At 41.1% G+C, this 24,938-nt stretch overlaps 1 protein-coding gene across 1 annotated transcript in view; it reads left to right on the top strand.

Annotated features, from left to right (window-relative positions):
* The window catches only part of TENM1 (teneurin transmembrane protein 1), a 309,396-nt gene that overhangs the window by 267,722 nt on the left and 16,736 nt on the right, over positions 1 to 24,938 (top strand). The window contains exons 23-25 of the mRNA XM_069015347.1: positions 15,087 to 15,453; positions 17,236 to 17,746; positions 22,823 to 22,995. Coding sequence (XP_068871448.1) covers positions 15,087 to 15,453; positions 17,236 to 17,746; positions 22,823 to 22,995 — 1,051 coding nt within the window. The remainder of the gene's footprint in view (positions 1 to 15,086; positions 15,454 to 17,235; positions 17,747 to 22,822; positions 22,996 to 24,938) is intronic.

Here is a 24,938-nt window from a genome sequence, read left to right as displayed (position 1 = left end):
GCATGTTAATCTGGAATTATATCAATGAAAATAAGGGAATGATATTTTCACTTAGAAACAAGAGTGTATCCTTTCAAGACCTGCTGAGTTTATTCCAGAATGACATAAACATAAATGAAAAATGAATTTGGCCCATCTCCACTTAAATTAGTTTTTGGCTAAGTTACAAATGGCGTTTAAATCAAGAGAATGTGGGTTGCTCACAAATTGTGTTTTTAGAGAGAGTTATGAAATAGGTTAATAAAATCATTTCTCAAAGCTAAATATGTTCTGACAGTAAAATCAACAACTTGCCCAAAATCAGTGTTTCTTAATTTACTGAAGTACAAAAATGTACTCTTGGAATAAATACATGGAGTAACTGTCCATTGCAAACACCACCATAAATGACAAGCTTTCACTTTAAGGCATTCACTTTAATAAATGAGTTGATTATGAAAAGGTTTAATCATTTATTCCAATATCAGTTTTCATGGTATTATTCTTAGTAATCATTATGTGTTTGGTATTTACCACCTTCTCCTTCTTAAGCATAATATTCTGCATTCATAACCAGGGGAGGGAAGGACAGCTGGGGCTGAAAGGATTTTATGTTGTGGCAAATAAACGACCAAGCTCTGACTAATTACTGTGATATCATACTTCACTGGGGGGATGTTAATCTGAATTTAGAAGGAAAGGGATACTCAGTTGAAGTGTTTATATGGCACACCAGCCTTCTCAGTACTGTTTTAGCCTGTACAGAACTTGGATGACTTTTCTTCTCTGCACAGATCATTTGTGTTCTTCGATCGCAGTGTTCTTGGATTAGTTAATAGAAAGATAAAATCTAAAGAAAATGGCTGTTCAGGGCTATGCATGTGAATATCTGTGCATATATGCTCAACACTCACTCTTGATGCCAGGACATCAGCAGACAACTACATGGTCATGAGCCAGAACAGGAGTGCCAAGGGAAGGCACTGGGATGGAGAGAGAAAGAAAAGAGATGGGATTGTTACTCTGTTTCACTGCTGGATGGCTTTGGGCTGGATCCTCGTCTAGACCAGAGGCCTCTCTAGATTGCTTTTTATCTCACATGTACCCACCCTCTTCATGTTTGCACATCCCTAGGGTACACTGACATTTTTTAGCCTGGTTATTGATAGCAAATGAGAGCACCTTGTGTGGGTATGTGTGTCTGTCTGTCTGTCTGTCTGTCAGTATTTTCCTCACAGTAAATTAAAAGCTTGGCCCAGTTTCAAACAAATTTGTAGAGAAACACCCACCTTCACAGCAATTAAATTCCTACATGTTCCATAAAAAATATTAATCCAGTTGGAGGACAGAGACCTAAAGTGCCCTTTCAAAAGGAAATATTGCAGCATAAGCTTTCTTTTATTAAACTCCAGAGATTCCACTCAGGATGTAATAAATGCCCCATTCACAGGAAAACTTCATTTCACACTTGGATCTTATTAAACTCCCAAGTCAGTCAGCCATGCGACAGAAGTCCTTAGGAAACCAGACTTCATCAGATCCAGTGTTCTTGGAAGTTATATTGACGTTGTGGGAGTTTTTGTGCGAAAGTAAAAACACTACAGCTCATCTTGAGTGATAAGCTTTGCTGTTCTGCCTCCATCGCTACAGTGAAAGCTGAGGAGAGAATTAGCAGATATTTCTACCATCTTGCAATTTCATCCTTTGTCTTTCCTCCCATGAGAAATATGTGGGCTGAATTTCCACTGCTCCAAACCACAAGTCATTTATATCTGTGTGAGTGGCTGCAGGTATTATTTGGGAGCTGTTTAAACCAATCTCGAGCACAGTCACTGCAAATACAGAGACCAAACATTTGCAAGTCAACATAAAATGAATCCCAAGAGCTTTTTCTTCGCCTGTAACCATGGCCTTGTTCTCGTGCTTATGTCAGTCCCACTAGGCATGAGTCTGTGCCAAAGCAATAGCTCCAACCTGATTGATGGTGTTAATAACTGTCACTGCTGTGTTCCAAAATGAAAGGTCTGGTTTGAAGACTTTTTCTTGACATTTGCACTTCATCAGCCTTTGTTCAGCAGTTCTCCATGTGAGGGAACCATCTATATTGTGTTGCCTCACATAAACTTCAGTGACACTGCAAAATGTTTTGCTCCCTTATAAAAATGTGACAGTGTTACTTACGTAGGCAATTTGCTTGCACAGGTCACATTAAAAGGCAGATTTCTAACAGCGTTTAAAGGCGACCCATGTGTGGCAGGAATGTCGTGTCCTGGACAGCCTGCTTTGAATGATGGAGGAGAGGGGAGAGGGCAATAAGTAATGTTGTTGATGACCTACTTGAAATAGTGAAGTGAGAGACAGACTGCTGGGAAGCAGGAGTAAAGATGAGCAGAATTGCTTGAAAATATATTATATATCTCAAAAATGCAAACGCTGACATTGCTCCCACAGTCACAAGTGCTGCAGGCGCTCCCCAGCAGCATCTGCACAGGCACAATATGCTTCAGTGGCATTGTGGAAGCCTTTTGAGCAGAACAAAAAGCTCCCAGGACATGGTGACCTCGCTTGAAAGCAGCAGTGAGGGTCTGTTCATTGGAGCAAGCACAGCCTGAACAGAACTTTCACTGGCTATGTTTGGAGGAAGGAAAGAAAAATGTGAAAGACAAAAATATGATCTGATGACCAGGTGAGAACAGGGGGAGTGAGCTGCCAGCACAAAACCAAATGGATTCTAGGCTGAGGTATTTTTAAGCCAGGTTGAGAATAGAATATTGGAGAGCAACTGCAGAATTACATGGGGCTGATTCATTCATTAGTATTGCAGGTCAGAATACACACTATTCCTTTAGATGTTTCTCTTAGTACCCGGCATTATAAACTGCATTCTTGTAAAAGCAGAAAGAACAAAAGGCATATTTTAAAACTAGATGCATAATATTCTAATTGTGCCATCAGAAAGGAACAGCTTTGTTTTCACTGTAGCAAAGTATTGCAAAACTACTCCTGCTCTTCCTTTCCTTTTAGTCCTCTCCATGTGTCTTCTGATACATTCTTCTAGCTGTGTGTAATTAATGCAGCATAAATATTCCAAATTGCTGAAGTGCATTTTTCAGTGATTGGCAGAAACACATCTTATATGTATTTGTAAAATTGCTGAAAAAAAAGCTCACAAAGCAGAAATAACAATTTACAGACCCTTTTCTTTTATTCATGGTCTTCCCTTACAGAAGACTTTCAGAGCTTTTTTCTTTTTAGAAAAGAACTTTATTATTTTTTCTGGGTCTTGCTGGATGAAGGAGCCCACAAAAGCTGTTATTTTTTTTCCAAAATAAAGTTATCTTGTTCTCTGGTTCTTTTACTCTACTGCTTAATTTCATATTCTTTCTTCTCTGGCTTTGCTGGAGTACCAGAAAAGATAACTAGAGTAGAAGTCGTGGCCCCAGCAAATTCAGCAACTGTTTTGCCACTGACTTCAGTGGAGCCAGGACTTCACCAAGCTTAATTGAAAGGGTAGGTGTAGCAAGGATTGATTGGAGAGTGTGTAGCAAGGAGCAACTTGTATCTCACAAGAAAGTATGTGCTTCTGAAAAATAGACCAGAACAGGTCTTCACTGAGGCATTTTCAAACCTTTTCAAAAATGAGTAGCACTTAATTTCAATTAATTGTTACTCTTCAGAAACTGTAAGTCTATACAAAATCATTCCGGCTATAATGGCATATGCAAGAAAAAGCAGTCACTAGCATCCATACTTCGAAGCAAAACCAAGCTGAAAGCCTTCTAAAAAAAAGGATCTTCCAGTATAAGGGAAAATAATCTTTTCCTTGGGTAGAGGAGCAGCTAAGTAGCTGCTCTTCAATAGGAGCTGAGAGAAAAGACTCATAGGATTGGGACCTCAGGTGAAAATATTTGAGAGCTCATAAATCAAACTTGTAGGTGTATAATTTGATTTTTTGAATAATAAACAGAAAGCAGGCTGGTTTCATCAGAGTTAATTTATATTCCAATCAAATTATTCTATCACTGAATTCAAAATATTAGTCATAGATGCAAGATAGCATCCGATGAAGTCACACTGCAATTTCTCCTTTAAAGCCTAAATATTCTGTTTGTATTGGGCACCTGCAAAACAGCAATTTATTTCAATTATCTGCCATAAATAATCCATTATGGCTGAGTAAAAGACTATGTACATTTTAATGAGCTCTTCCCGCGATTGCATCCTTTCCTTTGATTGTTGAGGCAGTGCTAGACACTTGATGGGGAAGTGAAGGAGACCTCTGCTCATGACTTTCCTCTTACTTCTTGGTACATAGTGACAGGTTTTAATTCTTTTTCCACAAATTTGTTTCTAATTAGCAATTGCAGGAAGGAAAAACCTTCTGCAAGAATTGGATGGCTGCAGCTCAGCCCTGAGCCCAGGTGCTCTCAGGTGCATCCTTCCAACTAGAGGAAACCTCCACACTCACGAAATGCTGTCTGCACATACACAAAGCCCTTGCACATAACCACCCACCAATTCCAGCTCATCCAAGCTGCCTTGCCACCCCCAGACTTCCTACAGTTCACCACCACCCGTGGCACACTGCCCAGCTCCACAAATTCCTGACCCTCTCTTAGCTGTCTGGGGAATGGGTTCCCAGATGAGAAGCCTGTCTTATTTTGGGCTCTCCTGTCAGTCTTTCATGAGCAACCAACTTCTCTCAATGTTCCACCTTTTATTCCATATGTGCAAGTAGCCTTTGATTATCTCTCTTATCTAAAAGCGGTTTCAGTACGATGAAGTCAAGTGGATCAGTTATTTTTGGCAGAGGCCATGTCTACTGTGAATTGCACTGCTGAAAATGTTCAGTACAGCTTTGCCAGACTGGTGGGAGCTGCAGCATGTTGAGATATATTGGTTACTACATCTGACTTTTTTCATCTGTTGCAGAGACATAATGGTCAAAATGTAAGCATGAAGGAGATACTGATACCTAATCCATTGTCTGTATATGCATCTACCACTATGTATACATAAAGATGTATGTGGTTTCTCCATACACTGCAGAGCATCATCATCAGACAGTGAATGATGGTCCCTGCCACCCTGGACTCCAAGGCCCAAGACAGTCTACTGAGAAGAGAATGTGGGTGTTGAAAGGAACATGCAGAGCCAAGCCAAGCAGGCAATGCCCCTCCTTTTGTTTTAATCCAGTGGTTCATCCACATCCACTAGCTAGGTTTGCCATGATTTAAGAAACAGCTATTTTGATGGAGGCAACTCCTACATTAGCCATGTTTTTTCAGATTTGTCAGGACTAGAAGTGTGTGAATGTTGCTTTCCTCCTCTCACCAAGCAGCCCTTCACATATTTATGGGCTAAAGGACCTCCCACAGATGTAACAGGTTTTTTGTGTTATTAAGTGAGTAACAATAATAACTGAGCTCTATGTGGAGCTGTCTTTACTGCCTCTATTCCAAGCCTTTCAGATTGCACACTGTATTCAGGTTTGGCCATTTGGAAATGTTGCACAGCTTTTTTTTTAGGGAAGGGGCCAGGGGAGCAACCAAAATGGGTTGTCACAAGTCTGGAGTTTGAGTACAGGGCAGGTTTGAGGGCAGCAGGCACCGGAGGTGGTCTGTCCTGCAGAGATGTCACACACTGCAGGGATAGAAATTTTTGCATTGGTTTGGTCAGAGCAAGTACCATGGCAGGAGCTGCAGCGTGGGCAGTGACAGCTAAGGAAGCCTGATTTCTCCTCTCCATGATACCATGTTTGCTGCAGCATGTTTTCTACCATTGGTTTTGCCAAGGGAACAAATAATAAAAAGACACTGTGTCAGTGGAGGAAAAAAATTGGAAATTTCAAGACAGAAGTGGGTTGGACCCATTTGTAGTGTGCCACACAGAGGGTGTGCTTAGGGCTGTGCATTATGGGGTTCAGGTCACAGAGAGCTGCAAACAGAATGACAGAGAGCACCATTTTATATAGTATGTTACTCTGACAATAACACATTTACAAACAAATTAATTAAAAATGTCTGAAGGACATTCAGCTTTTACAAACTGGGCCTCATCTCTTGCTGATAGCTTCCTTTGGGATGAATATGGCATGCAAAATGATGCACTGCCTTGGAGAATAAATTTATGAAGTTTAGCAATGTAGGTCACATTGCAGGAATCATAAATATCTGAACATCACTCAATGGCCATTCAATCAACTGCTCAAAGCAAAGTGGGAAACTGAACAGCATGTAGTTGTCTCTGGTGAGAACCAGAGAAAGTCATGATATGATGTAAAACCCTTTAGGTCCTCAATCCATATGTATTTCTTTTTTCTTCCTTTTTGCTTGCCACTTCAGAATTAAAATTCTTTGGCCATATCAACAGGGACAATAAAACCAATGTGATTTTTGCTATTGTTGCCATGAGCTATAATAAGTCTGTTGGGTGGCTTATGAAAGCTGTGCCAAAAATTTAGGGAATCAGAAGAGTTCAAATGGTTTAAACTTGTATAAGTAGTCTAGTCCTAAGGAATTAATTCATTGTGAAATTATTTTTGTATGCTTTCAGACAGCCAGAAGGATTTATGCTATTTGCTTCTTTTTTTTTGTATTTGGTTTGAAGGAGTAAGGAACAGGTTTTAAAAGGACATTTCTAGACCTAGTATTTGCTAGGGATTCCTTTAGCTTTCTGGGTCTAGAAGCTGCTAGAAGCCTGAGATCCAGATATTTAGGATTTCGCTAGAAATATCAAGGGTCTTTCTGAAGGCATCTAGGATTTTTTTAAGGTGTGGGGCCTTTCTAGATCTACTGCTTTTGGAGCAGGGGAATCCATGGCTTCTGGAGCATGGCTAGAGAGCCACTGGATCTTTCTCCTTGGATAGTTTGGAAGCCTTTTAGAGCTTTTTCTTAGACCCTAGCTAGCATTTCTGTGGAGCCCTTGGAGCCTTTATAGGTCTGGAGCCATTCTATGCCTTTCTAGATCTAGAGCTCAGCTACTGAAATCAGAAACTATTTATTGATCTGATTAGGAACGTGTTGCAGAACAAATTTCAGGTGCACTTTTAAAATCTCTTTTCCAGAGCCTTTTTGGAAGGCAAGAAAATTCAATGCCTCTCCTTCTATGTCTAAGTTTATCCATCCCAGGCTTGAGGTATGTTATTGAGTCAAGTGGTAGTTCTTGAATTTTGCTTAAAAAAACATTAGTCCAAAGCGTTATCCTTGTAAGCTGTTCTGGCACAGCCTGACAATGCATATCCAAATATGCAGCACAGCAGTAACCAAAGCCCTGAGCTGACGGAAATTTAAAGCAGAGTGCCTGCTTGCAGCCTCAGACTAAAATCAAATGTTCTCCAGTGCATTTTCTTGTATTTAATCAACATAAATGCTCACACAGAAGGGTTGCTGCACAGAATGCAGTTGTCTTGTTTGTTCTGCAAAATGCAAGGTGCCTGATTTTTTTCTGTTAGCTGTTTGAGGTCTTACAGCAGTATGTGTTTGCTTTCCGTGCAGCACCACAGCTGGTTCAATTGCATTCATTTTCCTCAGTTGAAAGATCTATTGTGTAAATACTTGTGAAAGATCAGTTGCAGAAAATCCTCTTGTGATAACAATTGATCTTGGTGCTAATTTCTGTAAAAGTAAGGACTCAAATTACTTCTGTTGCTTTTTCTGCCTACCATTTTTATATCTATGAGGAAAAAATATATGAAGATAATCATGAAACTTTTCTGTAGCTGTTTTGCTTTAACTCTCTGCTACAATTTAGTCAAGAATTAGTTCACTCTTACAGTGGGTTTTAAAAAGCTATTACTACTGAATCACATACCATTGGAGGAATTTGCCATAGAAGATGCCCTGCCATAAACATGAACTGCAGAATAGCTGTTTTCCCCATCCTATTTTCTTTCCCTTGCAGAAGTCATATTTGTGAGTTTAATGGTGTAACTCTTAAGGGAAACCTTAAACCAGAGAAGTGAATTCGTATTTTCTTGTGAAAGCTGTGGAGCTGGCATTTGTTCTGATCCTTGTGGGAAGGTGTTTCACAGCCCTGATCTGGCTGAGGAGCAGTGTTAGCTCCCACATCTCAACTGGAAGCCTCCTGGCAGCAGCTCCTCATCCTTCGCTTCCCCCAGTCCCACTTTCTGCCCATCCCTGGAGTCAAAGGAGCTCTGCCCTGAGGAGCAGAGTTGTTGTCACAGGTCAAGATCCTGCAGAGACAGGCAGTTTCCTGGGCACAAATCTGCAGGAAGTTTTAATTTCAAGAATTCAGTTTAAATTTTCGTTTTGAGTTTGACTCATAATTCAGGGCAGAGTCTGAGGTTTTGGGTGATATATTCACAGTGGTTGGTGTTGCTGAAAGGCAGGTGGTTTGCCTTTTTCAGTTTTGGAAATTTCATTTTATGTATCCTTTCATCCTCTCAGTTTTCAGGCCAGATGCTTTTATGAACCTCAGCAGTTCTTGGAAACAAAAGACACCATAACGTGCTAGCTCCAGCCCCTCGCTGTTCTTAAACAGCTCTTAATTACTGTCTCAGTTAAAGCTTTTCAAGATACTCCTTTCACCTTATCTGCATTGGCAGCACACTGGCTTTCTGTATCCAGAACTTCTGAGCCCAAAATGGAAAGATGAAGCCAAAACTTAAGATTTATGCAACCCCACTTCTGTGCCATCTTGTCTGACAAGCCCCAGGACCTGGAGCTGCGAGTTACAAAGTGAGGCAGAATGGAGCCAGTCCTGTTATTAGCTAGATTTCCACCTGGTCCCATTCCCTCCTTTTGGCTGTGATTACCTGCAGCAGTATGTTTGGAGGACATCTATTCGGACTCCAGCACTGGAGGAATGTTTGGGTTAGATTCAAATTCATGGTCTATTTTGAGATATTTTAATTGAAGAGTCTAAGATTCCTCCTCTCAGAGGTACCAGTCTGCTCTAAATATTTTATAAATTTCTTCTGGGCACTTAACAAAGTGTTTCTTGCATAGCCTATGTAAACCATGGGTACCATGTTTAAACAGACTTAAATGGCTTAGCAATCTAAGTCCCATTGATTTTCATAGTCAGTGTGCTTATGTGATGCTGGATAATATTCCCTCTATTGTTAAATAAAGACGATTTGAAAACCATCCCCATAGAAATCAACTTTTCCTATCAGTTTAGTAGACCCCAGATACGGTCTTTGAAGTTGTGAAGCAGTAAAAAATAATAAGAAATTATGAAACAAGAAGAGAACTGGGAAATGAGAGCACAGCAAGTCTTGTGGCAAGTGAAGCAAAGACAAGCAGTGAAAACTGTTGAAGTGGTGCCTTTCCTTCGTGCTCCTGCAGCGGGCCCCTCATCAGCTGGAAATAATTGACAGCAAAACCAGGTTGGCAGAGAGACTGTCTGAGCCAAGAGCCTGGAGAACTGGTGGCCTCAGACCTCTGAGCTGCATCTGTAAATGCACCACAGCTGCTTTCCCATCCCAGGGTAGAAAACAGCAGCCATTAGGCTGTAAAACTCATTTATTTGGGTTTTTTGCTGGGGATAAATGAGTGCAGAGAACATTTGTGAAGTCTAGGGAGGGGACTGCTAGAGCTGAACTGTAAAATTCTGGGTTTTATACTATGCAGTATCAGAAGCAGGAGAACCAAAGGCTCCTCCAGCGTGGGATGAGGCTGTAATCCCACCATAGGGAAGGGTTCCCAGTGTTAAACCACAGGAACTGAATTGTGTCTCTGTGTGCCATTAAGAAAGGAGCAAAGCTGATGAGGGGAGCTGACAGTGTCAGTGTCAACAAAAGGAAGAGCCCAGAGTGAGAGCAAACTGACAGAAAATGATGAAAAAATATCTGTGATTGTCAACAGGAAAAAAAATAGAAATATATGTAGTGAGACATCCTGTAAAGAGTTCAGGGAAGCAGAACAAGTCTCCTTCAGCCTTGTAAACTGCCAGTGCACTCCTAATGGCCTGCCTGTGTGAGTCCCTCCTTGGAGCCATTTCTCTTCCAGGAGGAAGCAGAAAGAAGGGTTTAGGCAGGAAGAGGGAAAAATGCTGTTTAGAAGGACATTGTGGTGAGTAAAAGGGTTTGGTCTGGAAACAATATCTGAAGTGAGTATAAATAGGACCCATGGGAATGGTATGAAGCTGTGGGAGGCTTAGGTTGGGTATTAGGAAAAGGTTCTTCACCCAGACAGTGGTCAGGCACTGGAACAGAAAGTGTTCATAGCACCAAGACTGAGAGAGTTCAAGGAGCATTTGGATAATGCCCTCAGGCACATGGTGTGATTTTTGGGGCTGTGCTGTGCAAGGTCAGAAGTTGGACTCGATGATACGTGCAGGTCCTTTTCTCTCAGGATATTCTATGACTCTTGAGATAAATAAGAGGAAATGTTAAAAAGTAAGTTAGCAGCAAAAGAGAAATACAGAAGAGGCTATGAGCAGGTCTGCAAGTGCATGTCATAGAGCTGAAGAAAGGCAGAGGTAGCATCAACAGAAGTGCTTGAAGCTGAGCAGCACAGATAGGAAGTAATCCATCAGTCAGGACTATCAGAAAAATTTTGGCATAAATTTCATGCTACTATGTGAAATTGAATCAAAATAAACAAGCAATGCATGGCAAGAAATCAAAGCAATGGTGAAGCCTTTCTAGGGATTTGCGCAGCTTCTTTTAATCCATGATAAATGAAACTTATCCCAGTGAAATTTACCCCCACAACCAAACAGTTAAGCTCTTGAAACTGGCATTTGCAGACAAGGATAAATTTTTCACTCTTTACTTGTCTTACTTTGATATGAACGGTATAAATTGTTTGATATGATTTGTTGAAAACAGTACCAAAAATGGCACAGCCATCAAATGTCATGCAAAATGTGCAGAAAGTTTTACCCATATGGTCAAAACCAACAGTGAAGCAGTGTTCTGCACAAAGTAACCTGTGGATGTGTGTACATCTTCAGGCACATATGGTTAAGTATATAAGTGTGGACTGTCCTGGCAGTGCCTCTGGGCAAAACACTCATGGTATTTTAGTTGTCAAGCTTTGCTGTGGGAAAATGGAGTGGGTTTGTGTGGCAAGGTTTTAGTAGCAGGGGGGCTGCAGGGGTGACTTCTGTGAGAAGCCCCCATGTCCAGTGGATCCAAGGCCAGCTGGCACCAAGATGGACCCAACGCTGGCCAAGGCATCAGCAGCATTGGTAACACCTCTGGGATAATGTGTCTAAGAAGGAGAAAAAAGCCTCCTCAAGAGAGAGGAGTGAGAATATGTGAGAGGAACAGCTTTGCTGACACCCAGGTCAATGAAGAAGGAGGAGGAGATGCTCCAGGTGCCAGAGCAGAGATTCACTTGCAGCCTGTGTTGCAGCCCTTGGTGAGATCTCCCAGTGAAAATGCTTTTAACTGAAGCCACCTTAGTGCACTTCGTGTTTTCCGGAGCACTTGACATGAAAAAATGTATTAGAAAGCCAAACCAGTGGGCGTTAATTTTGCACTTCTCAAACCAGAGATGGATTATTAGATATAGCTGGAGTCTTTATGTTGACAGTTAAATGCTGAATTCCCAGAAAAGCTGGCATGTTAATACTTATATGTAAAAAGTCTCATTGCTCAAGGGTTCACTTGTTTTGTCAATGATTTCCATTGCATATACTCAGTCTCCCATGAGCCAAACCAGAATTGTCACCTGAAAATTTTAGTCTGTGAAGAGTAAACAAACCCTGGCTGGTTGTTTATAATGGGATAATCAGCAATGCCATTTGTGGTCACTGCTCAAAAAAAAAAAAAAGAAAAAAAAGCCTCATTAAATATAAGAAAAAAGATACTTGGAATTGGCCCAATTTTGAGTTAGAAAAAACATATACATATATGGAAAAGGACTTTTTTACAGGGACTTGTGAAAGACTGCTTCAAATTAAAAGGTATATTAACTGATTTAATATCCTAACTCTAACTGAGGTTTTGTCTGGAAAAACTTCAGTAGGCACAGTGGTATCAGATGAAAATCGAGGTGCTTCTCTGTAATATGTTTATTGCCTTCGAAGGAACACAACTGATGGTTTGGTCACAGAAGCTGCCAGAGGGCAGCTTGCTTTAACGAGAAGTAAACAACCAGTGACTTTTCAAGGTAACAGTGAACCTGAGGGTGCAGTTACACTTCAGCTTAAGCTGATTTAGGTGATTAGTTTTTCGCCAGCAAACTGTCCTGAACCTGCTCTCCGTAAGAACACATAAACTGGCCTTGCTGCTGGGGACTGCACTGGGAGAAGGGATGGACGGGGACAGCAGCAGTCCCATCTTACACCAGTTTTAGATGCCATGAAGGCTAATCCTGACAGGAACAGTGCATATTTTTTCTAAATCTGTGAAATTCTTGTTCAGATTAGGAATGCTCAGTGATTTGTGTTATTGTGTATGTTTGATTTTAGTTGGACTATTTTACCTTTTTTCCCCTCCAATTTCACCAGCATAAGCTTGCAGTGCACAGCAGCTGATTTTTATGCTGCAATCTCCACACAGGTGTATGCTACCTTTAATATTTCAGATGAGATTAAACCATGGATACATCCATGACTGCTTTAAACCACAGAAGGGGAAGCTGTAGGAATAACATTCAGTTAGCTTTGCAGAGCAGAGAGCTGGGCAGCAGTTCTGGTGTAGTAACAAAAATTGTTTGGATGTTTCCAACTAAAATTTTATTTACTTTTACCTCACTGCAGCTAGTTTTACAGATGTGAGCAGTACGAAAGCAAATATGCTTGCAGTTAACAGCTGTTAAGCTTTAGGCATGTTGCTTCAAGTGAAATGTGCAGCTGCATAAGAGTTTCTTCTATCTCAGTAAACCAAATCAGCCTCAGATAAACCAGAGAAAAAGTTGTTTAGGCCCAAACCAGTCCCTGTTTATCTGTAGGACACCAGACATACCTTCTCAGTGGGAGGATTTCACATTATTTGCTGGGCAAAGGCAGTGCAGCTAGTCCGCAAAGGAAAACCAGCTATCCAGACATGGCAGGTGCTAGGCAAGCTCATTATGGTAAAATAGATAGCTTTGTCCCAGATTTTTAATTGTGAATAGTCTAGTTACAGTTAATCAAAGATTATTTTTACATCAATGCCATCTGTGGAGACCGTTAAAGTTGAAGGTGTCTGTTTGCCATTAAAACTAATCCATCTACTTTGGTAGATCAATTATTCTGCATTAAAAGATGCATTGCAAATATGTTTTTTTCCAAGTTTCCTGGAGAAAGCCTTGTAGAGATTTTTCTGTTAACTTAAGAGTTTTATTTGGTGTCCCAGTGAACTCTCAGCTGAACCAAGAGCTAACAGGGGTGTGCAAACCAGCTTCAGAGCAGTGGGTGGAACTCAGGCAGTCACACGTGCACAGAAATCAGCACTGTTATGGGAGGAATGTGTTTCCAACTGTTTCACCACATTTATCATCATTTGAAGGGACTCGACCACCTGGTTCAGAAGAAATCTTGAGCCCAGCAGCATTAGTCTTAATGCCAGTTATGATGCTGTCTGCTCAAATGGACTGGGCACAAGGAGGAATTGGATTGCTCCGTGAGCCTTCGTAATTGTGTGGTAACCACGCAGGATGAGACACGGCAGCCGCAGTGCCCTCACATTATTAAAACATCAGTTACCAAACCAGCAAGTACTTCTGGAAATGAGATTATTCAGGAAATACTGCTGCTTGAGAAAGGGAGAGACTTGGCCTCGAGCCTGGTTCCCGAGCTGACCCCAGGCAAGCAGGTGGCTAGCGATGGCCACACACTTCACCATATGGTATTTCTCAGTGCTGAGCATTGTGTTAGCATCAGCAGTCTCTACATTCATAGTGCTTTTAATTAGCACAGTGGAAAAATGAGCAAAACCAGCATCAAAATCAGTAAGTGAAATAGTAAAAGCTTCTGTGACATGTAAAGCATATAAAATCTTATATAGGCTGGTAATTATTGTCTTCTGACGATTGAAATATTTACACCAGAAAAATTCCACTCAGGTAAAAGCAGCCATCTCTTAATGAAGGATAACAAGTAAAGCATCCTGAGACAGACAAAAATGTGATCTCTTGCAATCTCAGGGGCTCAGTTGTTTTCTGACCTTTCCAGAGACAAGCTGGAGTCCAAATCCTCCACTGGCCATGAGCTGGGGAGAGGGACCAGCCTGCTCTGTTGTTACCCAGTTCAGCAATCCTGTGCTGCCCATCGAGCTTTCTCAGCAAGAGGAGTTTGAAGCTCTGGCCAGCACATGCTGCAATCAGCAGCCTGTGTACTGGTTGACTTTCAGGTTGACAGGCAGCCCCAGTTTTAATTTGAAGCATGTTTAATTCCTCCAGATCACAGTGCAGCAGGTATCAGATGAGTGAGGTAATTTTTCGTCTATTTCCTCCAGCTTGGTTTGAAATTTTGTTTGGCTGACACTCTCACCTGCATGGAGAAAGGCAAAGAGCTACCCTTAAGTATGACAAATTTACTTAATCCATGACTGAAATAATGAATTCACAAAGCAAAATCATTATAAATAATTAGGCTTGGCTACTGTATCATACAAAGTATGATATATTGGTGTATTATTTTGTTAAAAAGCATTAACAAGCTTATATTTCTTGTGGCATATAGGTCTTATTAACATTTCTTGCTTAGTAAATAAATAGTGGAAATGTGTCCTACTTTTCTACTATGTCATTTTCCTTTTGTGCTAACAGGCAATTAAAGTGTTACGACATTGACAACCTCTCACTGTTTTCCACTCTGCCAGCATTGACTGCAACCTTGAAACAATAACATTTAGACCTAGAAAATTTTCTGGCTGATGTTGCATGACATGAAGTGTGTGTTTTATTTGCATGACTGCATAGGTATAATAAAGTTCCTGCTTTAATGGACTTGTGCAAATACCTCTCAGAGGGTGCTAAATTACTTTTCAAATCAAATTTTGTTCCACACTGGAGTGGGACCTCAGAAAAGAGTATGCTTGTTGAAACTTGTTCCAAACCTAATTAAAGGTACTAGAGAAGCAGTGCTGAGAGAATCTGCCAGGTGTCTTGATGATGCGATCAGAGATGGTTGAATAAAACTGCCACACTGCCCTAATGAGTCTTTTTCCCTTTTTTTCCCTGCCTTCCCCTTAATGTTTTTTCCAGGTGCGGTTAGAGTGGCCAACAGACCTCACAGTGAACCCTCTGGACAATTCACTGTATGTCCTGGACAACAACATTGTCCTGCAGATCTCCGAGAACAGGCGTGTGCGGATTATTGCGGGGCGCCCCATTCACTGCCAGGTGCCCGGCATCGACCACTTCCTGGTGAGCAAGGTGGCCATCCATTCCACGCTGGAGTCAGCCAGGGCCATCGCCGTGTCCCACAGTGGAATCCTCTACATCGCAGAGACGGATGAAAGGAAAATCAACCGTATCCAGCAGGTCACAACCAATGGCGAAATTTCTATCATTGCTGGAGCCCCATCAGATTGTGACTGCAAGATTGATCCTAATTGTGATTGTTTTTCAGGTAAGGAGATGCTTGTTATTTTCTGTTCTCTGTTGAGATCCTCTGACACAGCTGCAGATCAGCAAAGTGACAAGGGGAAGGAGAGACAAGCAATGATTCAGTTTCCTTGGGAAGCCCAAAACCTTATCAGCAGATCTTTGTGAATTTAATCCATTAACTTCAGACGTATGAGTCTTCCGTTGCCACTGGAGGAACTTCAGGATGGTCCTGGCTTTTTCTCTTTTGATCCAGAGATTGCACACTGTTCAGAATTAGTTCCAAGTCTGTCTTGCTGTGGCAGCTGCATTTGCCCCTGTTGAAGATGGTACCAAATTATACCTAAATACTACTAGATCAGGCAGCCCTTCTCAGCAAGAAGAGTACCAAAGGGTTTCATATCAAGTGCAAAACACCAGCTTATGCCTTCTCATCACTTGTGTCACACTGCACCACCAGGAAAATGGTGCAGACCTTTACTGTGCAGAATTTCTTCTTCTTTGTGTGTTTTAAACTGGAACAACCAGTGCCAGGCCTGCAGTGCACTGCTGAACATTCTCAGCAGCACAGCCTCTCTCCCCTGCATGCGCCAAAACAAAGTGTGGCTACTTTATTTCATTAAAACATAATGGGACAAAGGGCAGCATTCCCATACAGAGGCATGCAATATGTTGCCATCTTGTCATCTCTAAGAACCGCCATGTTCAGCTCCATAATAATGTCATCATAATTCTTAAGCCTCTCATTTCAAGTAAAAGGTTAATTACTGACAAGAAAACGTTAAGTATGTCAAGAGCAGAGAGGAAAAAATGCAAATGGTCTTCCAGAGAAGGTGGGTTGCTGACCCAGCATTGTAATGATAATCAAAGCCTCCTGTGCATTGCCAAGTGCTGCCAGTTTTAGTGGTGGCTGCAGGAGACCACTGAGAAACAGAATCATGGACAGGGTTCCTATTAAGGAAAACTACTCTCAGTGCTGAAAAATGAAAAAACTGTGGCAAATCTAATGATTGTGCCATCTTGGTCTGGTGAAAGGCAGGATCAGCTTGGCAGAAAGATCCACTAATTTTTCCATTTCCAAGGAAGGTATGTATGATCAAACACTCCAGCAATTTCATGTCTCAGTCAGGAAGAGGAGAGCAATACACACAGTAATGTAGTTTTCCCTAAGAATGAGGTTTAATCTGCTTTCTTGCTAGTTACAGAAAATCCTGCTCATGTAAACTCATTTTGATAGACACATATAGCCCATGATAATCCAAAAATCCTCCTGAAACCTTAAATGACACAAACCAAGTAAATTGTCAAGAGATATTGAAAGAGATTGTTTCTCAAGGCACTTTTTGGCTACTGTTCTTATTTTGTTTTCCTGTAGTGTTGAGTTTTTAATAAGTATAAATTAATCTTCCTTCAGTGTCATTTTAGCTGAATTACTGGTTTTTATTTTCTTTTTGTTTTATTTACAAGAAAATTCTACTTTAACTACATGCCAACAGACAGTAAGTAGGGAATGAAACTTCAGGTATCATGGTCTTTTCTTTCACAGCTTTGCATTAGAGCTTTCCTGAACAGCAGGGTTTGGGACTCAGCAAAAATACTGTGAATTAGATAATTTATATTCCTGTTTGTCTTCACTGAGACTAATTTAGAATTGCACCAACCTAAGATAATAGGGATTTAATTAGTTGGAAGAGGATATTGCTTTATTGACCTGTAAATGATACTGAGGAGAAGCCGTGTGTCAGGCTTAGGGGATCAGCTCAAACAAGGACATTAGAGATTGCTAAAAGTACCATTTCTCCTCCAGGTGATGGTGGATATGCCAAAGATGCAAAGCTGAAAGCACCTTCTTCCCTAGCAGTGTCTCCCGATGACACGCTGTACGTGGCAGACCTGGGCAACGTGCGGATCCGCGCCGTGAGCCGGAACAAGGCTCACCTCAGCGACGCCAACCTGTACGAGATCGCCTCGCCCGCCGACCAGGAGCTCTACCAGTTCACCATCAACGGCACCCACCTGCACACGCTCAACCTCATCACCAGGGACTACATCTACAACTTCTCCTACAGTGGGGAGGGGGATGTTGGCACCATCACCAGCAGCAACGGGAACTCGGTTCACATCCGCAGGGACACGAGCGGGCTGCCCCTGTGGGTCGTGGTGCCGGGGGGCCAGGTCTACTGGCTCACCATAAGCAGCAATGGGGTTCTGAAAAGGGTGTATGCCCAAGGCTACAACCTGGCCCTGATGACATATCCTGGAAACACAGGGCTTCTAGCAACCAAGAGCGATGAAAACGGATGGACAACTGTGTATGAGTAAGTCCACAACATTAATTGCCTGGTGCAAGGAACCCTATTTTAAATGAACAGTAAATCTTTTTTAGACAGTTCTAGTCATTTAAAAAGACACCCTGCTACTAACACTGTGTGAGACAGGACAAGCAGTACTGTTGCACAAACTTTTAAAATAAAGCACTACCATTTCTTAGGTGCCTAAACCTGTCGTATGTAGGTCTCTGCACAGTGCCTGTTAAGTAAAGCAGAAATTGCCTGAAATTATACTTCATTTGCACTTTCTTATTGTGAATCTGTTTCTCTAAATGAAAATACAAGATTTTTTTTTTGTAACTTAAGTGGTACAGGCAAGTTGTGATATGAATCAGGAATTTGCAAAATTCCTGAGGAAGGCAAAAAGGGGAAAATTAGCATACTCATCAGAGAAGGGAGTGTTGCAGAGGGAATTGAAAATCTCAGTGGAAGGAATATTCAAAGACAAGAGTGAGCTTGTCTCTATCAGCAGGAGGAGAAGGTACTAGCAATAGGATATATAATAGTAGCAAAAGAATATGTAATAGCAAAAGGTTGTATATAAGGGGAGTAAGAAAGGCATTATAAACAAGACCATTGAGAGAACTTGTAAAAAGCGAGACAAGACACTTAAAGATGGGGTCAGAACATCCCAATCTGCTCCCAGAGAAGGAACAACCCAAGAGAGTTCATTTTTGATTTATAAAGAGGTGTGATGTATCAGGATTTCTCATTATTTGTAATTAATTGTCATAATCCCTGTTTGAGGATGCAACAAGTGCTGGATGGAAATCATGTTAACATTGCAGTCCTAATTTGGAGTCTTTAAGGAGGATAATAGTGCCTGTTTTCTGTGGAGCATAGGAGTTGATGGTCAAAAACTAAAATGAAAACCATCCAGGTGAGATAGGAACAAAAAACACTTTGATAAGAAGTGAGTTACTGCCTGAATCACCTGGAGAGGTAGTTGAGTCACTGTCATGACAGGTTTTTAGAATTATAATTTCTTCAAATGAAAGTAGGATAAAGGCAGAGAAAACTGCTGCCTAGTATGTGGGATTTTTTATTCAACAGGATGTTTCTTCATCCTGTTCTCTGTTATTCTGCCAAAGACTAAATTAATAGAGTGGGCATAAGTATAAGCCATTAGAGAGGGCTTTTTTTACAATATGTGGGAAAACAAACGCTTACAGGACCTTCCTGGTTCAGTTATCATTATCAAACATCTATTGATGGAAATTTAAACTCTCTTGCAACAGCACAAAGCTCGCTGTTACCCTGGTGCTGTTCAAACACTGATCAGAGTCACCTTTTATAAACAGAACTGACTGTAAATGTATTAATGCTTCCTTTTAATAATTTCAGTGCTGAGAATTACCCATGTATATCCCCACTTGATGATGGTATCAGTCCAGGCCACAGACCAATGACACTTTCAAAGACCCTTTACAGTAGCTCCAGGTCATGTCTATTAGAATGCTGAGCACCAGGCTTTGTTGCAGGACCTTGATTGTTAGAGCATGGGAGAGCAGATTATTTTTAGTCATGTGCCTTTCAATCCTGGCATTCTTACTCTGTCCCACTGACATTGAGCATAAACCACTTCACACAATTATTGCTTGTTCCTCTTTTTAAAGTATGGTTCAAGTGTTGAAAGATCTTGTAAAGGGCTTTACCTGCTTGCAAGTGCCCCCTGTTGTATGTAGTATAGATTTCTTAATGAAGAAATACCTGTGCCTTGGGAGGATTGATATGATGTATATGATTAACACAAAGAAATTTTGCTAAATTAAACAGTTTTACATACTTTCTCAGCTTTAACTACAGGCTGGGTAAACACTGTCCTCACCAATGCTTCAAGTTGTCCAGGCTTTGCACGACCACACACTCCTGCCAGCCTACGTCAGTCAGGGAAAATTAACGGAATTACAACTTTAGCATTACAAAAACAACAACAAAATTAAACAGTGTAAATTAAATTAAGTCGTGTCATTAATATTTATGTTCAGTCCAATATCTTAAGTCATTTTCATGATACATTACAAATTCCTCAATGACTGAAACACAGAATCTCACCTGATCTGCTCCAGTCAGAGGGGCAGTGGGCTGTAATCACCTCTGTGCTGAGTAGTTGTGCTTTCAGGAGATGCTGCTCACCTGCTGCCACGAACAGGTCATGGGCTGTGATGGCCTTAGTTATCTTTTACCCTGATACTGTTTTCCAGGGAGGTCACATTCTGTACTGACAGCCAGTTTCCCTTTGAAAATTAGAATTTTGAAGGGTTTAGTTATATATATGAATTGCTTGTGAGCACTGTGTGAATGTAGCATTGGAACTAAGAGCAACTTTCAAATTGCTTTAAATCATCTGTGCTTAAGCTAGATGCACATTCACATCCAATAGTTCAACCCATGGCACTGTCTAGCTGAAATAGGGATGAGTTTGTTTAACAACACATATCACACATACTTGGGAATATGAGCAAAGATAATGACCTGTTCAGAACATCTACCTATATGTCAGATTCACTCACAGAGGGAAATTATTAAGAGGTAGAAAACCACCTACAAAAGTACTTGTCATCCATCTACTCTAATCTGATGGAATTGAAGTGCTGAAAGAGCTCTTGCATACAATTATAGCTAATGTACAATTTTAAGTCATCTAGATTTCTTTTAATATTGTGTCATTAAAGCTGTAAAAGGGGAGGGGAAGCACTGGGCCTCTATTAAATCAAGGACAAGAAAACACCTGCAAGAAACAACTCTCTCTGAAAAAATTAATTAGACTGCTTTCCCTTTGAAATGATATAACTCTTAACTGTGCTACACATAGAAATGCAAATGGATTGTGAAGCAATATCCCCATGTGTGCATTTCAAATACTGGTGAGCACTTCCTCATGTGAGTACTGAAATCAATGCAATTATTTGCATGATTAAATGGTCACTGACATGATTAACAGTGGCATAACTGAGCCCCAAATTAACATTAAGAAATATGTCATGATTCCACCCCTATTAGTATGGGTAGGATATTGCTCTGCAGAAGCTGAGTCCCAGTGTGCTGCTGTTTATCATGTGGAAGGTGACAGAACCTGTCCTCAGAGGGCTAGGTTTCATGGAGCAATCTGGAAGAAAAAAAACCCCTTTAGATGATCATGTGGTGGAATCAATACTGAAACACTCTTCTGCATGTCCTCCTTGAAGTCAGTGGGACCATCTACACAAGTGAGAGGCCTCTGGCATGTGCTCAGGTCTCATTACAAGTCAGCACCTATCTGGCCAGCCAGCCAGGAACAGTTTATCCCATTTTCAGCTACACAGTGAGTTTTGTATCTCAGCAGCAGCACTATCAGCAGCAAAACTGGATCCTTAGTGAAGATGGATCCTGTGTCTTGAGCACAAGTACATTGCAATAAACCAGCTGTATTTGCACCTTAAAAATGCAGTTTTGGGGAATTTTTCTGTGGTATAGTAGCAAATCCAAATAACCTACCAAGCTGTCATATCTGTTTGATCAAGCAGTAAATGAAATATAACTGCCTGATGTTCATGGAGTTTTCTAATGATGAAAAGTAGTGATCTGAGTCAATTTTAATCGCTGCCTGTGGCACCCAGTCAACTTGCACAGAACCAGCATAAAGAGAGAATGTAAATAAGTCACACAATGTATATAAGGGCAGTGAGAGGTGAAAAGGAGAGAGATTATTTTGAATTTAAGGTTTGATTAATTTCAACTTACTTGTCAAAAAAACACAAGATGGTCATTAGTTCATTCTCTAGTGTTTAATTGGAAAAGAACAGCTGCTCTATTTTTCTTTTTTTATATTGGAGGGAAGACAAAAAAATCCTGATTTTTTTCGCCAATACTTCTTGTGACATACAGGTTTTGTCTTGACTAATTAAGGGTGAATAAAGATCCTAAAGAAATGATGCCAATACCTTAAAGGGAAGGACATAGCCAGAAATCTCTGCTGATGTGAATTGGAAGAGCTCCTTTGGAGGCACTGCAGTTCTGCCAGCTGATACACCAGCTGAGGACATGTTTGCTCTATGAGAGGAGACAGTGAAAACTTAATTATGCTGTCCTACCTGCACAAATGAGTTTCTGTTTTATGAACATGAGTTGGTTTTGCTCATGCAAATACTCTGCAATATCTGTGAGTTGTCTTAGGTGAATAAAAACATGTCAGCATGAGTAAGATTTTTAAGATATGAGGCATTATTATGAAACGGTATCAAGCACCAAGCAATGTTCTGTGCTGGTTTCCTTGTGAACCATCAGAAAGGAGAAATAAGTTGGTAGAACTGAAAAGACCTGTTAGAAACCTGTTCCAGAGCTCTGGAATTAGTTATTGACTTTTTGGTAACATGGCCTGATTCGCAATCAAGTACCTTGAACTACAAGAATTTCTTTAGCACTGATGAAGTTTAGGTGAACTGAAATGTGGTGCTCTAGATTCTAGGTGAGGAGTTCCTGCTGATTTAAGTAGGCCCGTGGGAAACAAAACACAAGAGTAAAACCCATGTAGGCAACTTAATTCCTGCAGATTTCAATCTAATTTTATCACTATTGTTACACTTTCGGTCCCCTTTTTACATTCACCACTCATATTATGTACTTCACACATCTGTGACAAAAGGCAGCTTTTAAGTGTTGCAGAAGGAAAGAATTGGTTTTATTTAATCTTATGGGTGCAAAAATGATGTTTTAGGGGCGAGTTGGATGCCTGAACACCGAGTGACCTCCAGTGGCCTTGTTCCTGCATCGCAGCCCACTGGGGGAAACCCCAACCAGCTGTGAGCAGCACAGAAACCTCTGGCAGAGGCTGAGTGATGTAGGTAGCATCTCATAGTATTCCCAGTTGTATTTGATCCAGCACCAATGAAAAAGACTCCAAGCAGAAATTCAATTAGGTACTGAATGAGTTTTGAGTGACTAAATGGACCAATTCTTACCTTTTTGCTTACTGCACAGTGTTGACAATGCTTCCTACTTTTTTCACTATTTTTTCTGCTTTTAGGAGTATGCTACATGACAGTAGTGGTGTATTTTCATGGCTCTTTAACATCATGTTTGCAGGTATGACTCCGACGGCCACCTGACCAATGCAACCTTCCCGACAGGGGAAGTCAGCAGCTTCCACAGCGACGTTGAAAAACTGACACGAGTGGAACTTGATACTTCAAACAGGGAGAATGTGATCACAGCCACAAACTTCTCAGCTACCTCTACAATTTATACTTTAAAACAAGGTAATAAAAGCGTTTCTGTTATTTCTTCCCTAATCATTGCATTTTGACCCCCAGACATTACTGTATCCTTAGCCCTTAGCCAAAAAAAAAGACATCAGAATTAGTTCATTTGTTTTTTCCTTGCTTCAGCACAAACAGCTACAATTCTCCTGAGCTACCAGGTAGAAACAAACCAAAAGTGAATTCTTCTTCTCCCAGAAGAATCCCATGGATAAAATCTAGTTATTGAAATCTCTGATGTCTCCAGGCTTTACATGCTACTTTCTACTTCAGTATTTGGAGGCCTTGGACTAGCCTGCAATTCACTGAGCTTTGTCATTATAAGAAATACTTCCTAGAAGAATGGCAGGTTCCACTGACATTTTAGCACTGAAATGCCTTGTTTGGCCAATCCTGTGGATTCTTTCTATGTCCTGGTGACAGTATTTGTAGGCAAGGGGAAACATGATCCACCTCTGCTAGTGGCTGCCTCGGGGATTAGATTTTTACTCAACTCCTGTAGACACCACAGTGTTTCCCTGATAATATCATATATCTTAAAAAAAAAAAAATTTCTTTCTGCCTAATGGAAGTGCCTCTCCAGATGGGATGTGTCCTCCAGAATGGAGTGTCCTCCTCCAGATTTTGCAGATTCATCACCAGAATTCTGGGTTTACATAGTTTAATCCATCTGGAGTCTTTTGTCTTTGTTGGGTTTTTTTGTTGTCAATGGACTGCTCAGGCTTTGAGAGAGTAGGTGCTGGGAAATAGTTCTCTGATTTCTTTGCAGGTCTGCTATAGAAAAGCTTTGTAACTGAGCACATCACAGAACTTTTCTTTCTCTCAAGTTTTGATCTATAAGAAAAAACTAGGAAGAGCTCACCTCACAAGATACCCACTCATACTGCTTTATTATTATGTGGTAGAGACAGCACTGCATACATAGAAATAATTATATTGTTGTGTCACCTGTTAGGCTTTGTCCAAGTGACCATCTGCTCTCTGCACTGTCTGCTGCCTGATCTGTCTGTCCTTAAATCTGAAACTCTTCAAAGTTAGTATATTATCAAAGTCTGTCTCAGGAAAATGCTTGCCAACAGGCAGTGCCAGAAATGAACAGCTCTAATTATTATATGTGTCATATAAATTCATATAATTTACATGTTTACATATCTCTGAGAAACTAGCACAAAGCACCCTGTGAACAGCCAGTCAGCTGTGGTATCCTTACATCCAATTATCTTTACTTTCTGGCATACCCTACTATTTTCCATGTATTCACATCTCAAGAGCTGGACCAGTTACTTCTGTGTGGACCAGCTTAAAAAAAAGGATGCTTTGGATACTCCCTAGCTGGAGTGAGTTCAGTCTCACTGTAAGGGTGAGACTTCAGTATGTTAGCACTAAACTCAGGCTCATGTTGGAGTTCACTGTGGCAGCTGAGCTGCAGAAACCTCCATAGCCCAGCCTGAGCAGATGCCAGACAATGTGGCACAACTCTGCCTGCAGAGGAGGAATTGCAGTGCCCAGGCAAGGGAGAGTAGCTCCAGTGTCTGTTGCCTTCATATCCTCTCAGTGGAGACCTGCTCTGGACCCTCCACATACTTCTGGTAGTTTTGGGGAGGAGAGGGAGGCTGTGCTGGGTCACCTCAGCTCCCTCAACAGCTCTCTGTGGCACAGTCCTGAGGCTCTGGAGCTGCTCACTGCTCACCACTGCTGATGCATTAATTTTTCTGCCAACAGTCACTTCCCAGTCAGTCTGTTGCACCAGGCTTCAGCCTTGTGGCTGATCATCCCTGCACCTCAACCCCAGGGTATTGCTGCTAATGGGGAAGAGAATGAGCTTTTTGTACAGTCACACAGGGAACAGGGACAGAATGGGAGAATGGCTGTCATCCTAGATATTTGGAAAACAGCTTTCTTGTTTGACCTCAGATACTCCTGCAGTTGTTCAAGCAGTACAT

This window comes from Aphelocoma coerulescens, chromosome 4A, assembly GCF_041296385.1.
Source record: "Aphelocoma coerulescens isolate FSJ_1873_10779 chromosome 4A, UR_Acoe_1.0, whole genome shotgun sequence".
Classification (NCBI taxonomy): domain Eukaryota; kingdom Metazoa; phylum Chordata; class Aves; order Passeriformes; family Corvidae; genus Aphelocoma; species Aphelocoma coerulescens.
Note: the sequence above shows the minus strand (reverse complement) of the source record. Positions and strands in the feature narration are given on the sequence as shown.